The following is a 22,748-nucleotide window of genomic DNA, read 5'->3' as shown; positions in this document are numbered from 1 at the left end:
TCTTCCTGCTAATTTGTTTAAAATTGAGAACATAATGGTGGTAATAGCCACACATGTCCACTAGGGAGGACTGTTTTAATCATGGTAAAACTTATTACATTTTGTTAAAATGAGGAAAAGGAAGTTCTCTTCCTCTTAAATAACTACTTAGTAAATAATGCAATACTTAATTTATTAATGAAAAATTAGTCGTTAACAAAAAATGGAAATACAACCATTAAGCACATTATACGTGCACTTATAAGTAGCTGTAGTTATAAAATGTCTATTAATGTAGAGTTAATGCTTAACAAATGAAGAACCAACTAGTTGCTAATGCTAAATAAATGATTTACAGTGTGCGGTTATTATAAATGCTCTAATTAACTTCTGGTTTTTACAAAGCTCCGCCTTCTGAAAAATCCCAGAGTGCTTTGATTGGTCAAGCTAACCCAGTGGAATCTGATTGGTCAAACATTCTAAGCTCCCCTTATAAAATGATACAGAAATACACACCGTCTCTAAAGCATGCCGAAAAACCATCTTTCTTTGCTATCACGGATAATGAATATCACCCAGCCCTACAAACCTGCCTGTATCAAACAAACAAGATGTCTTTGGGGAATGGTGGGCCATTTCTGACACTCACTTTCTCTGGCCAGATGCCCAGGTGGAAGTAGAGACGGGCCTGTAGCAGAAGATACTGCACGTTATCAGGGTTAATACTGAGGTAGAGATCCAGAGAGTCCCGCAGGAGCTGATATGATTTCTCGTTCCCTTCCCTAGACAAAACACAAAAAACAAGCAGATTTTGTAACAAACATGGCTCTGACTACTTCACAAGTTGAGCTGACAGCCAAGAAAAGCGGTTTCATTTACATACAACACAATCTGCAGAATTCCCAGACTGATGAGCACAAAAAAAAAGAGGCAATGTAATGCTGTTATAATAACTCATTATGTTGTTTATTTGGCGTGTTGTTTAGAAGTTGGCATGCCTTAAAGGTACAAAATACAAGAAATACATTATATTTCACTTATTGTACATTATTGCAGCACCTCTATTCTCATAGTGTTTGAAATGCTCTGATTAACTTTTTACAAAGCCCCGCCTTCTGAAAAAAGCCCAGAGTACTTTGATTGGTCAGCTGAGCGAGTGCATTATGATTGGTTTTAAAAATGAACTTGTACTTAACAGAAAATGTACTATTATTTAAAAGATACACAGTGGCATGAAAATAGACACTAGTATTTTATTTATTACGGATTAGTACTTATTTGTTTTTAAAATACTGGTATTTGTTCATTATATACTAGTTCTTATTCGTTTCGATACTAATGGTGTTGTTAAACCATTAATAGTGACTAATCACAGACAAAATAAAAAGTTTGTGTGTGTGCGTTTGGGTATATATATATATATATATATATATATATATATATATATATATATATATATATATATATATATATATATAAACAAAAACACGCACAGTTGAAGTTAGAATTATTAGCCCCCCTGTTTATTTTTCCCTTAATTTCTGTTTAACTGATTTTTTTTTCACCACATTCCTAAACATAATAGTTTTAATAACTAATTTCTAATATCTGATGTATTTTATCTTTGCCATGATGACAGTAAATAATATTTAACTAGTTATTTTTCAAAAAACTTCTATACAGTTTAAAATGACAGTTAAATGCTTAACTAGGTTAATTAGGTTAACTAGGCAGGTTAGGGTAATTAGGCAAGTTATTGTATAATGATGGTTTGTTCTGTAGACTATAGAAAAAAATATTGCTTTTTAGGGGCTAATAATTTTGACCTTAAAATTGTTCTTAAAAATTAAAATCTGCTTTTATTCATGCCGAATTAAAACAAATAAGACTTTCTCCAGGAGAAAAAATATTATCAGACATAATGTGAAAATTTCCCTGCTCTGTTAAACATAATTTGGGAAATATTTAAAAAAGAAAATAAAAATTCAAAGGGGGCTAATAATTCTTCAAGTGTGAGTGTGTATGTATATATATATATATATATATATATATATACACATACATATACACATACATATACATACACACACACACACACACACACATACATATATATATATATATATATATATATATATATATATATATATATATATATATATATATATATATATATATATATATATATATATATATATATATATATATATATATATGTGTGTGTGTGTGTGTGTATGTATATGTATGTGTATATGTATGTGTATATATATATATATATATATATATATATATATATATATATATATATATATATATATATATATATATATATATATATATATATATATATATATATATATACACACACATGTATTTTATAAGTATATACATGTATGTGTGTATATTTACATAATAAATGTACAAAGCACATATATATTTAAGTGCAAACATTTATTTTGTATGCCGATTAGTCACAATAAATTAACAGTCACATTAATAAACAGCAATAGATACTATTACCTTTTTAATAGATACAAATCATTTGGTTAACTTTAGGTTGTTTCAAAGCAAAATTATACTTTGACCTAATGGTAAAATATAGTTTTTTTTCATAATAAAATCTATGTTGTAATTTTAAAAAAGTCTTTAAAGTAAATGTATTTGTGAATGTGAATGTATTTTTCTTGACCACAAAAATTTTTTTGATTAAAGTTAAGTTTGAACTAAAGTAAAACTATACTATGAAGAAAGAAAATTAGCTGTAACAAATTGAACCAACTTGCAAAAAAACGAACTGCAAAGTATATATTCTTTTCAGTGTAGAAAAATATGCTAATTGATTAAAAAAATGTTCAAGTAGCATGAAAACACAACATGTTGATTTACTTTGAGCAGAAAAAACACATGCATGCTGCAGTGGTCATTATATGATGTCATGTCACCACACAGACTATTTCAACAACAACAAGAATAAAAACGTTTGTGCCATCCATAATCCCAACAACTACAACAATTACAGTAAAATGAAAGTCTGAGTCTGTCTCACCCTCTCATGCCGATGTTTAGCAGGTTTCCCACCATCCGCAGCAGAAGCTCGCTGGTACTTATAGCGCTGTAGTAATCTGCTGTCGCCTGGTGTTTGATCAGAATCTCACACTCTTTAGCAGCCAGCTGCTTCCCATTCCCAAATGCATCAATGTATATATAGTCGTAGATGTCACCACACCTGAAAAACATTCCACCAGTTAACTTTATACTGCTGGTTTGGATGAAGTAGGATAAAGCAAAAAATATATATATTAATTAAAGAAATAGTTCATCCTGAAATGATCATTAACTAATCATTTACTTGATCTGAGGCGTTTAGATTCTGTTTATCACTGTTGAAAGATAAACTGAAAACTAATAATCAATGAGGCAGCACAGTGGCGCAGTGGTTAGCGCTCTAGCCTCACAGCAAGAAGGTCGCTATAGTTCGAGCCTTAGCAAGATCATTTGGCATTTCTGTGTGGAGTTTGCATGTTCTCCCCGTGTTGGTGTGGGTTTCCTCCGGGGTGCTTCGGTTTCCCCCACAAGTCCAAAGACATGCGCTATAGGTGAATTGGGTAAGCTAAATTGTCCGTATAGTGTATGTGTGTGAATGGAAGTGTATGGGTGTTTCCCAGTGATGGGTTGGAGCTGGAAGGGCATCCGCTACATAAAACATATGCTGGATAAGTTGGTGGTTCATTCCGTTGTGGCGACCTCTGATTAATAAAGGGACTAAGTCGAAAAGAAACTGAATGAATGATAATCAATGACATCTATAGAAGAAAAGGAAATACTATTGAAATCAATATCTCCAGGTTTCCGACATTGTTTAGAGTTGGGCTGCACAATATATTGTTTCAGCATTGATGATATCGCAATGTGCAAATAGTCACTGGATTATAATCAACGAGAAAATACAGTTCAGAACAAAGAAATCTCAGAGCTCGGAAAATCTGGTAGCCCGAAGTCCCATGGCCTTTTTTTTTAGTTGTGCCAGGCATGGTGTAGATAGATTTTGGAAGCCCGACTGAAAAAAACATGGCACCGGGACTTCGGGCTACCAGATTTTTCGAGCCCTGATTTAAGGTGTGTGACTATGTAAGATTTGAAGCAAATTTAAAACATTTGGGGACTAGAAATTATGGTAACACTTTAGATTAATGGTCCATTAGTTAATGTTAGTTAATATATTTGCTAACATTAAGTGTGAATAATCTTATACAGCATTTATTAATCATACTGTATTTTAACATGGACTAATGCATTAATAAAATCCAAAGTTGTATTCGTTAACATTAGTTAAAGCACAGTGAGTTAACATGAACTAGCGTTATTTAACTTGTATAACATTAACAAACCGGAGTAAATACTAGGGGTGTGACGATACGCTTACTCCACGAAAGGAGATGAGACACGAGATTGAGTTCACGAGAACGAGACGAGACAAGATTTTTACACTACTTTTAAGAAATCTTCAATGATGAAATACAGAAATGGAAAATAGTCTTTTATTAGCTATTTTATTAACTATTTAGGTGCTTTTTTAAATCAACTTGTAATAAATAGCTTCTATTTTAATGAACAGTTTTAATGTCTTCTATACAGTAAAGGACATGCAAACACTGCAAAATATTCTGCTAATAGCCTACATGAATGCAAAATTGTCTTTTATAGAGAATTTTAAATATTAGCTAAATATTTGCTAATATATGAATGGAATATATATATGAATGGAATATATATATATATATATATATATATATATATATATATATATATATATATATATATATATATATATATATATATATATATATATATATATATATATATATATCTCAGAATCAGAAAGAGCTTTATTGCCAGGTATGTTCACACATACGAGGAATTTGTTTTCGTGACAGAGCTTCTACAGTGCAACAGGATAACAGAGACAGGACAAAAAAACAGATAATAAATATATTTTTAAAAAAAATAGAAGTAAGTAGTGAGTGCAAATATACAGATTGACAAGTGTATGTACATGTTTATTACTATATACAACGTTATATGTGCAGCTGTTATGTGCAATATATATTGCACATACCATCTATATATAATATAAGAAAAATAATATATATTGCACATAACATCTATATATAATATAACATATATAATATTTATTGCACATGTTGTTATTATTTAATATATATATATATATATATATATATATATATATATATATATATATATATATATATATATATATATATATATATATATATTCAAAGGCGGGCTACTAATTCTGACTTGAACTGTAAGTGCTAATAAACAGTTTATAGGCAGACATCTTAATAATAGGCAGGTAATAGTAAATGGAGTGAATTAGTGCTTAAAAGATGACATAGTAACATTTTAGCTTATGATCAACAATAGAAAAAAACTTTTAAAAAAGTGGAGGGAGAGTAGATGATGAGAGACCTTTCTTAAGGGAACTATACCATACTAATATACTATACTAATGTTTATCTGCCAGGTTTTAATGCCCACCTCCTTTGATTTTGGCACCAGCGCAGCAGGAAATGGTTGGGGAAGTTGACGGGCTCCAGAGGGACTCCTAATTTCCTGGCCAGAGTCATGTAGAGCACAGAGAGGCTGATGGGAATGCCAGTGCGGCGGAGCAGCACCTGACCACAAGGGGGCGCAGAGTGAGAAATATTCATAGACTTAAAACTGAGGGATCTTTAATGCAGGGTCATCCATCCTTAAATGTAAAATGCATCTATGACATTTATTTAAATTAAAATTACATAATGCATTTTACATTTAGCTTCAATGCTAGTTTACATTCATTTATAACATTACTCTTTCACAGTATAAATTGGGTGCTTATACTGTGAATTTTATAAATGAGTATGAACTTATAATTGGAAAACATTAAGTTCCTATTAATTTAAATTATATTGTTTCTACTCATTATAGTGTGTGTGTGTGTGTGTGTGTGTGTGTGTGTGTGTGTGTGTGTGTGTGTGTGTGTGCGTTTGTGAAATGTCAGGACACAAATCCGTATAATGACATAGGTATGACACAGGTATTACAAAAACGAGGTGAAATATGAGGACATTATTGACGTCCTAGCTCTCTGCGCCGACAGCTAATTCTCTGCAACATGGTCACCCACTGAAGCTAAGCAGGGCTGTGCCCGGTCAGTACCTGGATGGAAGACCACATGGGAAAGCTGGGTTGCTGCCAGAAGTGGCGTTAGTGAGACCAGCAGGGGGCGCCCAACCTGTGGTCTGTGTGGGTCTTAACGCCCCAGTATAGTGACGGTAACTCTATACTGCTCAGTGAGCGTCGTCTTTCGGATGAGACCGTTAAACCTCATCCTGACTCCCAGGATGTACTTCGAATAAGAGTAGGGGTTTAACCCCGGCATCCTGGCCAAATTTGCCCACTGGCCTCTGTCCATCATGTCCTCCTAACCATCCCCATATCATAATTGGCTTCATCACTCTGTCTCCTCTCCACCAATCAGCTGGTGTGTGGTCTGGTGCAATATGGCTGCTGCACAGTGGTGGTGGATGAGGAGATTTCCCCGAATGTGTAAAGCGCTTTGAGTGCCCAAAAAAAGCGCTATATAAGTGTAAGGAATTATTGTCCTAATTTCTCAAAAAGCTTATAAATCACACAGGATGAGTTTGATCAAAGAGTAAAGCTGCATATGGTCTCCTGTGATGGTTGGGTTTAGGGGTAGGGTGGGTTTAGGGCAATACAATATACAGTTTGGACAGTATAAAATGAATAGAAACCTATGTAATGTACCCACTTTTCACGTTTCAAAAACAAATGTGTGTGTGTGTGTGTGTGTGTGTGTGTGTGTGTGTATGTATGTGTGTTGACTATAATTAGTGCTCAACGATTAATAATGTTGTTTTTTGTTATCTTTGTTGAAACAATTTTTTTTTTCTTAGATCTTTGTTTTTTTGTGCCTCATGTTTTTGTTAGTCACATTTCAACATTTGATAATTTTTTTATAACATTTTAAACACTGCAATGCTTGTGCATAGTAAATGACTAATTAAGGAACTGATTGACTAATTACAGTGCAATTTAAATGTGTGTATACAAATACTGTGCGTATTTACACACATTTGTGTGTGTGTGTGTTTGTATATATGTGTAGTGTGTGTGTGTGTGTGTGTGTGTGTGTGTGTGTATATAGTTCATGTATTTATACTGAGGACCAGTAATAGTTCATATATTTGCACACACCCATGTACATTTCCAATTTTGATTTACATTATTGAAATTAATTGACTTTTGTAGAAAAACAGGATTCAGACAGAACTGAAACAAGTGAACGTCGAGTCGATGGTGAGTACATTTTTATTTTCTATAGGTGAACTATCCCTTAGCATTTACTTTAAATTGATTTTTGTAACATTATAAACATTGCAACGTATGCGCATACACATACAGTAAGAAAATGAGGTCACACTTTACAATAGACCCTTTTCACAATGACGTCACTTCACTTCCCCCCTATCTGGCAGTGTAGTTTTAGTTTCGGTTTTCCTTTAAATCAATGGGAGACTTCTCTGGAAAATTTACAACTGAAAATCTTAACATTGCACATTGTGATTTAAGCCTGTTAAAGTATTGGACGTGTCCAAATGCTTCTCTTTCAATACTGAACTGCTTTCTGAGTTTGAAAATGATTGTTTATTAGGAATAGGAATAAGTGATTGTTTATCAAGGAAAGTATATGTTTGCAACCGTTTCACTTACAATTGAAGTCAGAATTATTAGCCCCCCCCCCCCCTGATTTTATTAAATTTTTTAAAAATATTTCCTACATGATGTTTAACAGGGCAAGGAAATTTTCACAGTATGTCTGATAATATTTTTTCTTCTGGAGAAAGTCTTATTTGTTTTATTTCGACTAGAATAAAAGCAGTTATTAATTTATTAACCATTTAAGGTCAACATTATTAGCCCCTTTAAGCTATATATTTTCTATATTTAGCTTGCCTAATTACCCTAACCTGCCTAATTAATCTAGTTAAGCCTTTAAATGTCACTTTAAGCTGTATAGAAGTGTCTTGAAATATATCGAGTCAAATATTATTTACTGTCATCATGGCAAAGATAAAATAAATCAGATATTAGAAATGAGTTATTAAAACTATTATGTGTAGAAATGTGCTGAACAAATCTTCTCTCCGTTAAACAGAAATTGGGGAAAAAATAAATGGTGTCTAATAATTCAGGGGGGCTAATAATTCTGACTTCAACTGTATTAATTCAGTTTATTCCCTCAATAATGGATTTATGTTTACTTTGATGCTGCTATGAATAGAAACGTATAATATTTGTAATGTGAAAGTTCCAGCATGAGTACAATTCTTTATTAAATTTTCTTATATTATCTGGTAAGTATTTCATCTATAAATGCAATCAGTATCATTTTTTATTTACTGATCCATATATGTTTTTTTCAATTTCTCCATTTTAATAAATTAAGACCTTTAGACATAGTCCTGCCGCCACCTACTGGGTGGTTTTAATTTAATATCTGTATACCTTTTACCCTAATTAATAATAAGTTACAAATAATTTAATAATACTGCATTTTAATCTTACAATTAACATGCAGTCTTCTTATTGTTAAACAGCCGTAGTGACCATCTAACCATCTCTCTAGTAAATATACAGCTGACTGGGTGAGTTCTCTATGGGGAGTTCTGTGTAGGCGGAAGTAATGATACACTGTGTGGAGTGAAATCGGACAGCGCGTGACGTCACGTAAAAAGGGTCTATAAGGTTTCGTAGTATGAACTAACACTTGTACGGCATTTATTAATCATAGTTCAACATTTAGTAGTGCATTATTAAAATCCAAATTCATGCTTAATGCACTGAGTTAACGTGAACTAACAATATACAACTGTAGTTTAATAGTTTTAAAAACTTTAATAAATGTATTGTTCATTGTTTGTTAATGTTAGTTAAATACGTTAGCTAATACAAACTTATTGCAAAGTGTTTCTGAAAATGATAATGTAAATTTATATATACACAAATTTACATATTCACAGATACACTCAAAGCCATTTACCTACTGCATGTACAGTAGTGTGCCAAACTAGTTTTGCATTCACACTGGTTAATATCTACATCCGCCTTAATAGAGTATTTTGGAATCAGATATAGATATGAGTGGTGTACCTGATGTATGTATGAGTTGAGTGGATTGTAGTAGTCTCGTTCATTGCCCTTGTACTGTAACTGCTCATACAGCACAGCGTTAACAGCACAGATGACTTGCCTTTGAAACTCAAAGTCTTCCAGAACAAAGCATTCGCCTGAAAAAACAATCAGATACACAACACTACACAGGGTTCATACACATTTTTACTACTAAAATTCCAGGACTTTTCTGAAACTTTCAGGTAAATATTTATGACCCAATGTTTCATGTAATGTGGTAAATAGGAAAAAAAATGCATGTTTAAATTTATTGCAGTATATCAAAAGAGAAATCTGAGAAATGCTGGCTTGTGTTTTCTTAAGACTTATAAGAATTGTACAAACTAGCAACTACAGCATCTTAGCCCTGTAGTTAGAGATTGTTTCTGGAGACCACACTTAAAACCCAATATAATCATCTCAAATATATTCAAGTACGCAGGATATTTGTTTAATAAATTTCCATGACTTTTCCAAAACATTTTGGGCTTATTTGTTTTTCCAAAACTTGGCCTGGAAAATGCCTTTTTAAAATTCCCAGGTTGACCCCAGAACATCAGTGCTATTGTGGTTGCCAGATGCAGTCCAAAGTACATTAAAAATGTTGGAAATTTAACTAAGAGACCGGCTGAGACTTTGACATTGAGCTGAAAGCTTTTTATCAGGCAACAGGGAAAACGCGAGTCTGGGTCTGACTAATAGACTTTATGAGGACAGCAAATTGAATTTTCCGGATCCTTCTTTTGCTGACTGACCTTGACCAGCTCGTAGACTTGGGTGTGTGGCGTTTTGCGCTCGCAGACACTTCTTCACCTTGTCTGTGATTTCCTCAACCTGTGCAGATATGCTCTCAAGAGTGACGTCAGTCAGAGGGTTGCAATACTGGTCCACCAAAACAGCACCTGGCATTATACATTAAACAAACAGAGGAGTTAAAGTAAATATTTGAATAATTATTAAAAAAATATTTTTAAAAAAGTCACGGTAAGGGAGCAAGTAGGGCTGTGAAATATGACAATGTACAGTACTGTCTGAGGCTATTAGTATTTTAACCAAAAAAAGGTTAAAGTCGGTTAACATTGGTTAATTCTATATTTTTCAGGAGCATGTCAGTTTAAAATATCAATTTACATTTCCAAACATTATTTTTGTCATTAATTGTAATTACAGTGAGATTATTGTATGCACAAGGGGTCTGAAAGCAGCCGGTGTTCCACACAGAGATCTAATCTGATCATTGTCCAGTCTGTCTGCAATGACATGAAGAAACAGAACAAACTGAGACAAACTCAATCCAGAAGAACGTTGGCAACATCTCTAAGATGCTTTAAAAAAATAATAAATCTACCTCTAAAGCTACCTGAAAAACTATGGGCAAGTGTACCAAGTTTAAATGCAAAGTGTGCTCATACTAAATGTTGATTTGATTTAGTTATAAGTTAATTGATAAATAAATTAAATGTATTTATGCATTCTTTTTTGAAAGCATCCTCAATTGACAGTGCCTAAAACTTTAAACAGTACTGTAGCTTTGCAGGTTTTTTTTAAAGCCTTTTAGAGATGTTGCTTAATGCTAAAGTTCTTCTGGATTGAGTTAATCTCAGTTTGTTCTGTTTCCTTGTGTTATTCCAGACTGGATGATGATCAGATCAGATCTCTGGCTGTTGTCAGACAATAATCTTACTGTATAATTACAATAAATGACAAAAATAATGTTTGGAAATGTAAATTGATATTTCAAACTGACATGCTACAGAAAAATATAGAAATAACCCACTTTAACCTTTTTTTTTTTGGTCAAAATACTAGTGGCCTAAGACTTTGCACAGCACTGTATATCATATGGACAAAATAAAAAGTGTGTCATTTCATATTATGCTCTATGGACTATTTCGTAGTGTCATAAAACGCATTGTAATAATTTTTCTTTATTTACACATATTTACGCAATTTTACGCCATTATGGGGATGCAGACAGAAACATGAATAACAGCATTGAGAGAATCTTGAAAGTACAATGTTTAATCTTTGCATTTTATTTTAGCGATATTAGTGTTTTTATGTTGGACCTGTAGTCATTATAGTTCTTAAAGTGTTTTACATTTTATTAATATTTATTTTATACTTCGAGATTTTGAATCCAACATTTGCCCTCAAGCTCTAAAATAAAGTGAGAAATATGATCACATATGAATGAGGACATAATATAAGTATTATACAAGTTTATAATTTAAATGGTAAAAAAAGAAATGGTCCTTCAAATGAGATCAATAAACATGATGTTTTTAAATATTTTAATATTTAATATTTTAAATTAATTTTAATAAAAAAAAAAAAACATTTTAAGGTCAAAATTTGTAAATATCCTACTGTAAATATATCAAAACTAAATGTTTGATTAGTAATATACATGGCTAAGAACTTAATTTACGCAGTTTTCTCAGTATTCCAGATTATCAAATTCTTGTTTCTATTGAAAAATGTTGTTCTTTCCATACATGAATGGAAAGCTTATTTATTCAGCTTTCAGATGACAAGTGTGAAAGTTACACTGGTTTCTGGTCAAGAGCTGCGTATAAGAATTTCAATTATCCGGCAGTACTGTAACCAGTATGGCAGAATATATTTCAGTTCAGATGTATTTTATATGTTTATTATTATAGTATTAGAAAAGGAGAGCCATTAGGAGTAGGCTATGTAATGGCAGAAAAAAAATGATGAAACAAATTACATAAAGCATTTCTTTTCAGTTGTGAGACTTTAAGCTTACCCTCCAGAGCTGATTGTTGTTCAGGTGGTCGCTCAAGGAAAACTTTCAAATTCCTCAAAATGTTCTGCTGTCGGAAGAAGTACAGGATTTTCTTTGCATAGTATTTAAGTGTCAAAGTCTTCCTGAGGGCATCATGAGAAAAGAGGGAAATTGTAAACTTGGTTAAACAGCAATGCTAGGCTTTCTACAGGATTCACAGAGTCAAATTTAAGACCTTTAAAGACTATTTTGTACAAAATGTCATACGTATACAGAGCAAAATTATCAAAATTTGTTCAAATGATCAGTGTAAAAGAGTTTTTACTTGCCCCATTAAAACTTTTTTTGATTTTCTTTTATTTCTTAGCTACATGTTTGAAATAATGTGTCTAAACAAGCAAACTCTAGTTATATAAACACATTCTTTTTGTGTTTATAGATCAAACCACCAGGGTGCTAATTACAGAAGTAACAATTGATCCACCCCTGAAGGACGTCAAAACAAGATGTACGGCGTCAGCCCTTTAATAGTGAGAAATAGATTTCTCTGATCTGTGCCTTAAACAATAATATTAATAATTAAAAATAATATTAATAATTAAAAATAATAGTATATATATATATATATATATATATATATATATATATATATATATATATATATATATATATATATATATATATATATATATATATACCACCCCTATAACGGTTCATACCCTTATGGGGGTTCATACATAATTATGCCAATCAGTCTATGTGAGAATCATTCAACAGTCTGAACCTGGCAGATCTAGAAAGCTGATAGACTTCGTAAGTGTTCACAAGACACTTTTCTTGTAAAATAGGTGTTTGTATCTACATATAGCCTAAAAGTAAAATAAAATAAGATGCATAGTTAGTATAGTTTGACCTACAGTAAGCTAATCAGAGTTTACTCTGAGTCAAAATACACTAAAAATCCCTCTAAATACCAAAAACTTCAGTTTATGCATTTATTTAAATGGCATTTGATAACTTAAGCGTGTATTAAACAAACTAACATTACCAAAACACTAACATTACCAAAAAATTGATGTCCCAGATCATCAAAGTAATTTGCACCCTGCCAACAATCCTATATTTATTTAATTTAAGACTTCTTAAGGCCTACATTTTTTTTGTTTTTGAAATGTAATATATTTTAAGACTTTTAAGATTGATTGGAATCCCAGTACACTGTAAAACATACCCGTATTATTATTATCTATATTATTTTAATCTATTAATATTCCATATTTTGTGATTTAAAAGTGTTTTCTGGCTGCAAATTGTCTTATGGGAAGTCATCTCTGCTCTGTTGACGTTTGATGTTGAAAATTCAACTCTACAATTTAACAGTCACTTTTATTGACATTTTAGTAGTTTGATAATATAATGTATAAGAAAAATTATAAGTCTGTAAAATAATAGATGTAGTAATTATATTTATTACATGGTTATTGTAGCATAGTATACAACACCAACTTTTTCCAACTTTTCAAGGTTAAAAGTTGTTGGGAGAAAGATCAAGATCCCATAACGCAATCCAAAAGCATAAACAAACATAAAAAATACAGTTGAAGTCAGAATTATTAGCCCCCTGTTCATTTTTTTCCCCAATTTCTGTTTAACGGAGAGAAGATTTTTTTAACACATTTCTAAACATAATAGTTTTAATAACTCATTTCTAATAACTGATTTATTTTATCTTTGTCATGATGACAGTAAATAATATTTGACTAGATATTTTTCAAGATACTTCTATACAGCTTAAAGTGACATTTAAAGGCTTAACTAGATTAATTAGGTTAACTAAGCAGGTTAAGGTAATTAGGCAAGTTATTGTATAACGATGGTTTGTTCTGTAGAGTATCGAAAAAAATCTAGCTTAAAGGGGCTAATAGTTTGACCTTAAAATGGATTTAAAAAAATTAAAAACTGCTTTTATTCTAGCCAAAATAAAACAAATAAGACTTTCTCCAGAAGAAAACATATTATCAGACATACTGTGAAAATTTCCTTGCTCTGTTAAACATCATTCGGGAAATACTTAAAAAAGAAAAAAATTCAAAGGGAGGCTAATAATTCTGACTTCAACTGTATGTAAACATGAATTCCAAAATACGGAAAACTGCTCATTTACAGATGTTTTTTTTTTACAGTGTAGGCTGAAAATACAATAACAAAGCATTAGCCAACCTTTTATCCGAGTTCAAGATGCCAAGCAGCTCGTCCTCACAGAAGTGTTCAGGGGCTCCGAGAGACTCGATTTCTGCAAAACTGTCTCCAAGAACCTGACCGATGCAAGGCTGATTACAGATCTCTGGGTTAGTGACTAAAGCAACAGATTAAATTCAACTTACCTTACAAACACACCTGTGTAACGATCACGGCATTAAGATTGAGAACTGCATAATGATTTATAATCTTTAAATTGCATCACTTACAACTTCAGTGAAGAACCTTTTGGAAATGGACTCTACCGTTCTTCTTATCTGTTGACCAACCGTGTGCCGGGTCTTGAATTCCTTCAGCCAATCATATGATTCGTTCGTCCGATAAAACCTCTGCAGTCTGGGCCATCTGAAACAATTCAAGTATGTTTGTATAACACTTTTCACAATAATTATCATTCTAAAGCAGCTTTACAAAAGGTGCACATAATTATATTACAGTCAAAATCAGGAAAGATAAGTTGTTGTGTGTTTATATACGGGTGGACAGTATGTATACATACTTAACCTACAGTGTATATAGACCATTTTGAAAAATGTAAACAAAAACAATGGTCCAAACGTCTTTCCTGTTTTACATTTTTAATTTCTTTAGCTTCTGAGAATCCAAAAAGAGCCACATATTGATAAATAATGCTATGATAGCTGTTTTAACATTAAGTTATGATTAAATTGCCTCTTATTACAGTTATGAAATAGTTTGATAAGCAGGAAAGGTTCAAGAGCCAACAACATGACCACATTGAAATGGTCTATAGTGTACTTTCTAAAAAGGTGACACTTTAATGGTTTACAGTAGAAACATTTGACCACACAGAGGATACATATAAATGAATTAGATTCAAATTTATTGTCATTACACAAGTACAAGGCTACAAAATGCAATTTAGGTCTAACCAGGAGTGCGATAGCAGAAATTGCAGGATAAAGGTATAAGTTATAAGAGCATTTATAGAAAACTGGGGGTAATATTTACAGATGGATGTACTAAGAACATAATATGCAAGTCATATTAACTAGAACTAGAGATTTAATGCAGCAAATATCAGAGTCTCTGTGACATATTGAGTATGGAGGTTATGCAAGGCTTTTAAGGACCAATTTAAAGGGGTAGTTCACCCAAAAATGAAAGTTTATACTCACTATTTTCTCCTCCTCAAGTGATTACAAACCTTTGCGAGTTTCTTTGAACACAGAAGATATTTTGAAGAAAGCTGAAATACTAAAACCACTGATATCTATAGTAGGAAAAACAAATATTATGTAAGTCAATGGTAACAGGTTTCCAGTTTTCTTTACAATATCATCCTTTGTGTTCAACAGAAGGAAGAGATTCAAACAAGTTTGGAACAAGTGAGGGTGAGTAAATGATGACAGAATTGTCATTTTTAGACGAACCAGCCCTTTAAGAAGAAAATACAGGGATCACAAGATTCACAACACAGTATGTCAATATGTTCTAGAAATGTCATTATCCAAGGAGGACACAATATGATTTTTTTTAACAACAGATTGTCATTAATTTTACAAATAAGGTTTACCTAGAATGTGGGAATGTGTGTTAATGCACTACTTTCTGATTAAACAACACAAAAGTAATGCTCTTCCTTAGTGTGTCTGGCTTATTTGCAGATAAAAAGCTTTGAAAAAACAACAACTTAAAATCAAGATAAATGTAATGCCGTTAAAAAGGCTATGAGAAATTAAGTGCATTTCTGATTTTAAAAAGATGGGGGTAAAAAGCGAATTCCTGCCCTACTTTAAATTTTGAAATGTGATATATAAAATATAGGTAAAATATAAACATGTATTTTGTTAAGTGATCATGTTTACTGGCTCAAAATAATTACAAATAAAAATTATTTAATATTTGATTTTGCATCTCAATAAATGCGTGTTGATTTTTTGGATGCCTAGATATTTGAACTGAAAAGCAAGACATAAACATATTAATTTGAATATTTTTGCAGTGCATGCAACATTTAATGGCAAGACTTGAATTATGAATAAAAGTAAGAGTTCCTGGTCCAACTTAAGACCTTTTTTATTCCTAATTAAATTTCAAGACCAATAGACAATTAACACTTTGTGTCTTCTCATTAAGCATATTTTGTGTGCAGTAATACATGTATTACTACTAATATACAAGCATTTATTTCCTCAATTCTGCACACAAAACCCCATAATGACAACGTGAAAAGATTTTTTGAAATGCTTGCGAATTTATTAAAAATAAAAAGATGGCGGAGGGGTGTCACGGACGAAAGTGAAGAGCGGTGGGGGTGGGTTGGGGATGGTTGTCGTAGACGAAAGTGAAGAGGGTTGGGGAGTCGCAGAAGAACGTGAAAGTGAACAGTGGACGGGGGAGGAGGACGGGGGAGGAGGGGGATCTGTAAAATGAGGTGCCGGATCAGATTTCAAAGGTTCCGGATCTGGCGTGTTCCGGCACAAATTAAGCCCTGGTCCCAGGGTTGACATTGCATGTCAAAGCACAAACCAAGCATGAAGATAAAGGAATTGTCTGTAGACCTCCGAGACAGGATTGTCTCGAGGCACAAGACTGGGAAAGGTTACAGAAAAATTTCTGCTCCTCTGAAAGTTCCAATGAGCACAGTGGCCTCCATCATCGACAAGTGCAAAATGTTTGGATCCACCAGGACTCTTCCTAGATCTGGCCGGCCATCTAAGCTGAGTGCTCGGGGGAGAAGGGCCTTAGTCAGGTAGGTGATCAATAACCTGATGGTCACTCTGTCTGAGCTCCAGCGTTCTTCTGTATGGTAGAGTGGCCAGGCGGAAGCCACTCCCAGCCTGGAATTTGCGAAAAGGCATCTGAAGGACTCTCAGACCATTAGAAACTAAATTCTCTGCTCTGATGAGACTAAAATTGAACTCTTTGGAGTGAATGCCAGGCATTTGGTTTAGAGAAAACCAGGCACCGCTCATCATCGGGCTAATACCATCCCTACAGTGAAGCATGGGGGTGGCAGCATCATGCTGTGGGGATGTTTTTCAGCAGCAGGTACTGGAAGACTAGCCAGGATAGAGGGAAAGATGAATGAAGCAATGTACAGAGACATCCTGAATGAAAACCTGCTTCAGCGTGCTCTTGACCTTAGATTGGGACAACGGTTCATCTTCCAGCAGGACAATGACCCAAAGCACACCGCCAAAATATCAATGGAGTGGCTTCACAACAACTCTGTGAATGTCCTTGACTGGCCCAGCCAGAGATCAGACCTAAATCCTACTGAACATCTCTGGACTGGAGAGATCTGAAAATGGCTGTACACAGTCGCTTCCCATACAACCTGATAGAGCTTGAGAGGTACTGCAAAGAGGAATGGGCAAAAATTGCCAAAGACAGGTGTGCCAAGCTTGTGGCATCATATTCAAAAAGACTTAAGGTTGTAATTGCTGCCAAAGGTGCATCAACTAAGTATTGAGCAAAGGCTGTGAATACTTATGTACATGTGATTATTTGTGTTTTTTATTTTTAATAAATATGCAACAATTTCAAAAAAATCTTTTTTCACATTGTCATTATAGGCTATTGTGTGTAGAATGTTGAGGAAATAAATGAACTTGATCCATTTTGGAATAAGTATTTAGTATAAAATTTCTTTTCAAAAAGTGAAGCGCTATGAATACTTTCTGGATGCACTGCATGTATAACACATGAGTCTATATTACAAATAAATGATTGATTTTGGCAGGTGATGCATTTGGTGAATTCAGTTTACACAAAATATACCAAAGAAATGTTCCACTGGTAATTGTCATGCATCTGCCAAAACATAGCTATAGTAATAAACATGTCTCACAGCCACAACATCCAGTAAAACACAATCGTTACTAGATATTGCTACTATAACCTCCACATATATTATTATAACTTATAGGGCTGCACAATAAATCCTTTCAGCTTTGATATCGCAATGTGATCATTTGCAAGTCACATCGCAGGACATGCAATGCTTTTGAGGCCTGTGACTGTATGAGGATTTTAAAAGCATTCAGACATAAGAAATTGTACCATTTGTAACTTTAATAACAATGATTCATTTTATTGAATTATTTATAAAACGAAGACAATACAGTTTTTTTACATTTAAATATATTCAATTACTCTCCCTGAATACTATTAGACTCCCCATAAACAGAATGAATCACTGATTATTTCATTTGTATATATTTATTTATTGCATTTATCTATGCTTTTATGTTGTTTATTGTATTTTATGCAGATGCAGTGCCATACAGAACCATCCCAATCCATGTAAAATTATACATCCTTTCCAAATAAAGCTATTCATGTCATAAATGTTAAATTGTACTCGTATTGCAATATATAAGGCAGAAAAACTAAATATCCTAATGTCAGATTTGTCCAATATCGTGCAGCCGTGAACTACACCTCCTTTTAGATATGTTTTATCATAATGTTTTTAATATACATGAGCGCATCAGATAATTTCATGCATTTCAAAGCAACCCAAGGTCGTTATGAGCAACTAAAAGTGATTGAGGTAAAGTTGGTTTTCTATTCGCACATTCCTTCATTTAGCGTTTCCTATATTATCTACTACTCTAGTTTGAATATAGGATCTGAAATCACATGTAAATACGACTTGAAAACAACATTAGCACGATTTATTTGACTGTGAACAATCTTGTACTTTGATAATCATTGGCTGCTAATATGATTTCACTATTTAGAATTTGCAAATAATACTTTTCTGAAATTATATTATTAAGGAGAAAGTCTGAATATGCGAATATAAATCCAACTTTACCTCAATCTAAAAGTGCATGTCGATTTTTAGAAGGTTAAATATGACATCTAATGCGCCTCTCTCTCTGTATGTGCACACAGGACAAATTTGGTGCATCAGCAGAATGAGAACACGACCTGACAGCTCCTCACTGAATGTACATCTTAAACCACCTCTCGTGGATCCAGCGCATTTATTATGGTTTGCTAAACTGGAGGTTGATGGCGGTTAAAAAAAAAGCTTTTTAATGTATTCCACCTGAGTTTGTACTGATGAGCCCAGACCTTTCCCCTGCCATGGCACACGTCATGTAGCCTCTTGCACGTCCTGGAAACGTTGCAAATGTCGACAGGGTTTAAAACGGGGAAGCACAGTATATGCTCTAATATCTCCGCTGGTAAATCGATCAGCTGCTTGGCGAAACGTCCTGAGGTAACCACATTTGTCCCTAAAACTCGATCTCCGGTGTATGGCGTCGCCATCTTTTCTGTTTACTCCGATGACCTCATCGAAGGCCCGCCCCGTTGTCGACGGAGCTACGCCCCTTTCTGGTGCAAAGGGCTGAACTTTCAAGAGTGGCGGGAAATAATCCGAAAATACCACGTTTATATTTGAATGTGACACTTAAATATAGTACATTTAATATAGATTACAGTTTAGAACAGTGCATATTTTACAATGAAACTAGTAATACAGGAATAACTGACATGTTCTTTAAAGTAGTTTTATTTATCTGTGTTTTCATCTTTTAGTCTAGTTTTCTGTCTCTGTTTTATTTGAATAATAATGTTATCACTTATTAATATTTTAATAATGTAGTCTTTAATGAGTGTCGCAAGTGGGTAGCGCTGTCAGCTCACAGCAAAAAGGTCGCTGGTTTGAGCCTCGGCTGGGTCAGTTGGCGTTTCTGTGTGGAGTTTGCATGTTCTCCCAGTGTTGGCGTGGGTTTCCTTTGGGTGGTCCGGTTTCCCCCACATTCTAAAAACATGTGCTATAGGTGAATTGGTTAAGCTACATTATCCGTATGTGTGTGAATGAGAGTGTATGGGTGTTTCTCAGTGATGGGTTGCAGCTGGAAGGGCATCCGTTGCAGAAATCTATCTATCTATCTATCTATCTATCTATCTATCTATCTATCTATCTATCTATCTATCTATCTATCTATCTATCTATCTATCAGTCTGACTGTCTGTCTGTCTGTCTATCTAATCATTAACTAATTGTTTTAATTAATTGTTACAAGTACATAATATTTAGTTAGCTTGCAAGTGGGTTCCCCTAAAGTACTGTATTTTTGGAAATAAAATGTTAGAAAACAGAGATTTTATTTATTTATTTATTTATTATTTATAGTTTGTACTATTTTAATTGTACCAAGCCCTTCATGTCAAATGATAACATATTGACTAAACAAACATGACATAATGTATTCCCTCATCTGGAAGGTTCTGTGATTCAAGATGATATGACCTGTTTAGTTTTTTTTTTTTTTTTTTTTTTTTTTTTTGTATTAAGATGTACCTCTTTTGTATTCCTTTTTTAGATGTTGCCAAGTCTCTCGTTAAATAGTAACACATGGACTGAACAAATATGGTACACTGATTTCTCACTGTCAACTCAGAAAGTCTTGAATGATATAAAGTTTATTTTTATTATGGGTTTTTTCCCCAATGCCGTGGTTGTGGTAGGGGAGGGGTAATTTACTCCTTTAAATTGTAAATCAACTCAATAAAAAATAATTTATCTATCTATCTATCTATCTATCTATCTATCTATCTATCTATCTATCTATCTATCTATCTATCTATCTATCTATCTATCTATCTATCTATCTATCTATCTATCTATCTTTATTTATTAATTAATTGGATTATTTTAAAACTTTAAATTATGTGAGGATCCGAACTCAGCGAAATCATTTCTGGACTCTTTGGACGGGTAACTCATAATGTAACTTTCGGAGGATTACCTTTATTTTTTTGAACCCACTAATTTCCTTTTTTTCTTCACCTACTTTCTTTTGTTTTATAACTCTTTTTTATTTTTTAATATTTTTTTTATTATTATCACTTGATTTTCTTATTTATTTTTTCTCCACAATGTAAATCCATTAGTTATACATTGCATCTTTGCCCCTAATATAGGTTTACTTCTGGTACTGCAGGACCTTTTTCCGTTTTTTATAAGTGATTTAATATTATAGTGATACGTTTGGGATTTATATTTTTTTATATGATAATTAAATAATTGTTTATTTGATATGGGTTCGGTTAACTCAATTTTGTTTTCATATCATAGTTGCTATAGGAGCGACTCTTAATGGAGCTGTTTTTCTCAGTGGTTGTAGTATGGTAACAGGCTTAACGTTACTTACGTTAATTGTATTTTGTGACTTTCTGGTGTTATTTGTGCCCTATCGTTTGGGGATGGGGCCTGGGGGGGTGGCTTTTCTTAGGGTTATTCAGTGTTTAATCAGTGGTACTGTTCTGTTCAAATACGGTGTCCTCTATATGCCAGATTCTTTATTTGTCCATCAGCATCTTAACATTGTATCCTTTATTTTTTTTCCATGGGTATCATTAAACTAGTTACTTGGAATGTGAAGGGTATCGGCCATGTCATAAAGAGAAAGAAAATTCTTACATTCCTGAAAAAAGCCTGTATATCCATTGCTCTGTTGCAGGAAACTCACATGTCAGACGCAGAGCATTGTAAACTGAAAAGAGAGTGGGTGGGTCAGATTTATTACTCATCTTTTACATCAAATAGTAGGGGTGTAGCAACTCTAATCCACAAGAATATCCCATTCAGCCTGGAGCATGTAGAATCTGATTCTGAAGGTAGATTTGTACTAGTTTCAGGCCACATTTATGGTGTACACCTCACTATTGGAAATGTGTATGCTCCAAACACTGACAATCCCACCTTTATATCTCATACAGTCTTACAATTCAACAAGTTATGTACAAATCTGGGATTCTTAGGTGGTGATTTTAATTGTATTATTAATAACAATTTGGATAGATCCTCCCCGCAGACCCTGACAAGTAAAAAATCCTCTTTTACTCTGCAGCATATATGTAAAGATTTAGGCCTAGTAGACATTTGGAGGGAATTACATCCAAAAGACAGAAACTATACATTCTATTCTCATCCCCACAGTTCCTATTCTAGATTGGACTATTTTTTTGCACCATCTGAATGTATTTTCCAAGTGAAGTCATGTCATATAGGCCCTATCGTTTTATCAGATCATAGTCCAGTTTACTTAGATTTTGACCTCAAATTGTCTATTCGTAAATCTAATTATTGGAAATTCAATATTTCACACATAAATAATGCAGATTTTTGTATATTACTTAAGGAGAAAATAGCTCATTATTGGCAAGATAACCAAAACTCTCCGGTTTCTGCAGCAACAAAATGGGATGCAGCTAAAGCGGTATTACGTGGCCATATAATTTCTTATGCCTCCTCTATGAGTAAATCTAAGACCAAGAGGAGGAGAGAATTAGAGGATGAAGTAGCAAATTTGGAAAATCTGCACAAACAAATGCCAAACCAGACCAATTGGATTCAGCTGAACAGAGCAAGGGCTAAACTAAATTTAGATCATACAGAGCATGTTAAGAAATTATTATTTTTTAGTAAGCAAAAATACTATGAATTTGGAAATAAACCAAGTCGTTTACTTGCATATCAGTTAAAAAAGGCACAACAAGAGAGAGTTATAAA

At 33.2% G+C, this 22,748-nt stretch overlaps 1 protein-coding gene across 1 annotated transcript in view; it reads right to left on the bottom strand.

Annotated features, from left to right (window-relative positions):
- fbxo21 (F-box protein 21) overlaps nucleotides 1–19,518 on the bottom strand; it is a 30,167-nt gene extending 10,649 nt beyond the window's left edge. Inside the window, exons 1-9 of the mRNA XM_056457378.1 lie at nucleotides 19,272–19,518; nucleotides 14,455–14,590; nucleotides 14,207–14,316; nucleotides 12,008–12,129; nucleotides 9,993–10,139; nucleotides 9,217–9,353; nucleotides 5,539–5,675; nucleotides 3,026–3,205; nucleotides 629–761 (exon numbers count right to left, since the gene is read on the bottom strand). Coding sequence (XP_056313353.1) covers nucleotides 629–761; nucleotides 3,026–3,205; nucleotides 5,539–5,675; nucleotides 9,217–9,353; nucleotides 9,993–10,139; nucleotides 12,008–12,129; nucleotides 14,207–14,316; nucleotides 14,455–14,590; nucleotides 19,272–19,495 — 1,326 coding nt within the window. The 5' untranslated portion in view covers nucleotides 19,496–19,518. The remainder of the gene's footprint in view (nucleotides 1–628; nucleotides 762–3,025; nucleotides 3,206–5,538; nucleotides 5,676–9,216; nucleotides 9,354–9,992; nucleotides 10,140–12,007; nucleotides 12,130–14,206; nucleotides 14,317–14,454; nucleotides 14,591–19,271) is intronic.
- Nucleotides 19,519–22,748: the final 3,230 nt, after the last annotated feature.

This window comes from Danio aesculapii, chromosome 5, assembly GCF_903798145.1.
Source record: "Danio aesculapii chromosome 5, fDanAes4.1, whole genome shotgun sequence".
In the NCBI taxonomy this organism is placed as follows: Eukaryota; Metazoa; Chordata; class Actinopteri; order Cypriniformes; family Danionidae; genus Danio; species Danio aesculapii.
The sequence above is the reverse complement of the archived record's forward strand: the minus strand, read 5'-3'. Positions and strand labels throughout refer to the sequence as shown.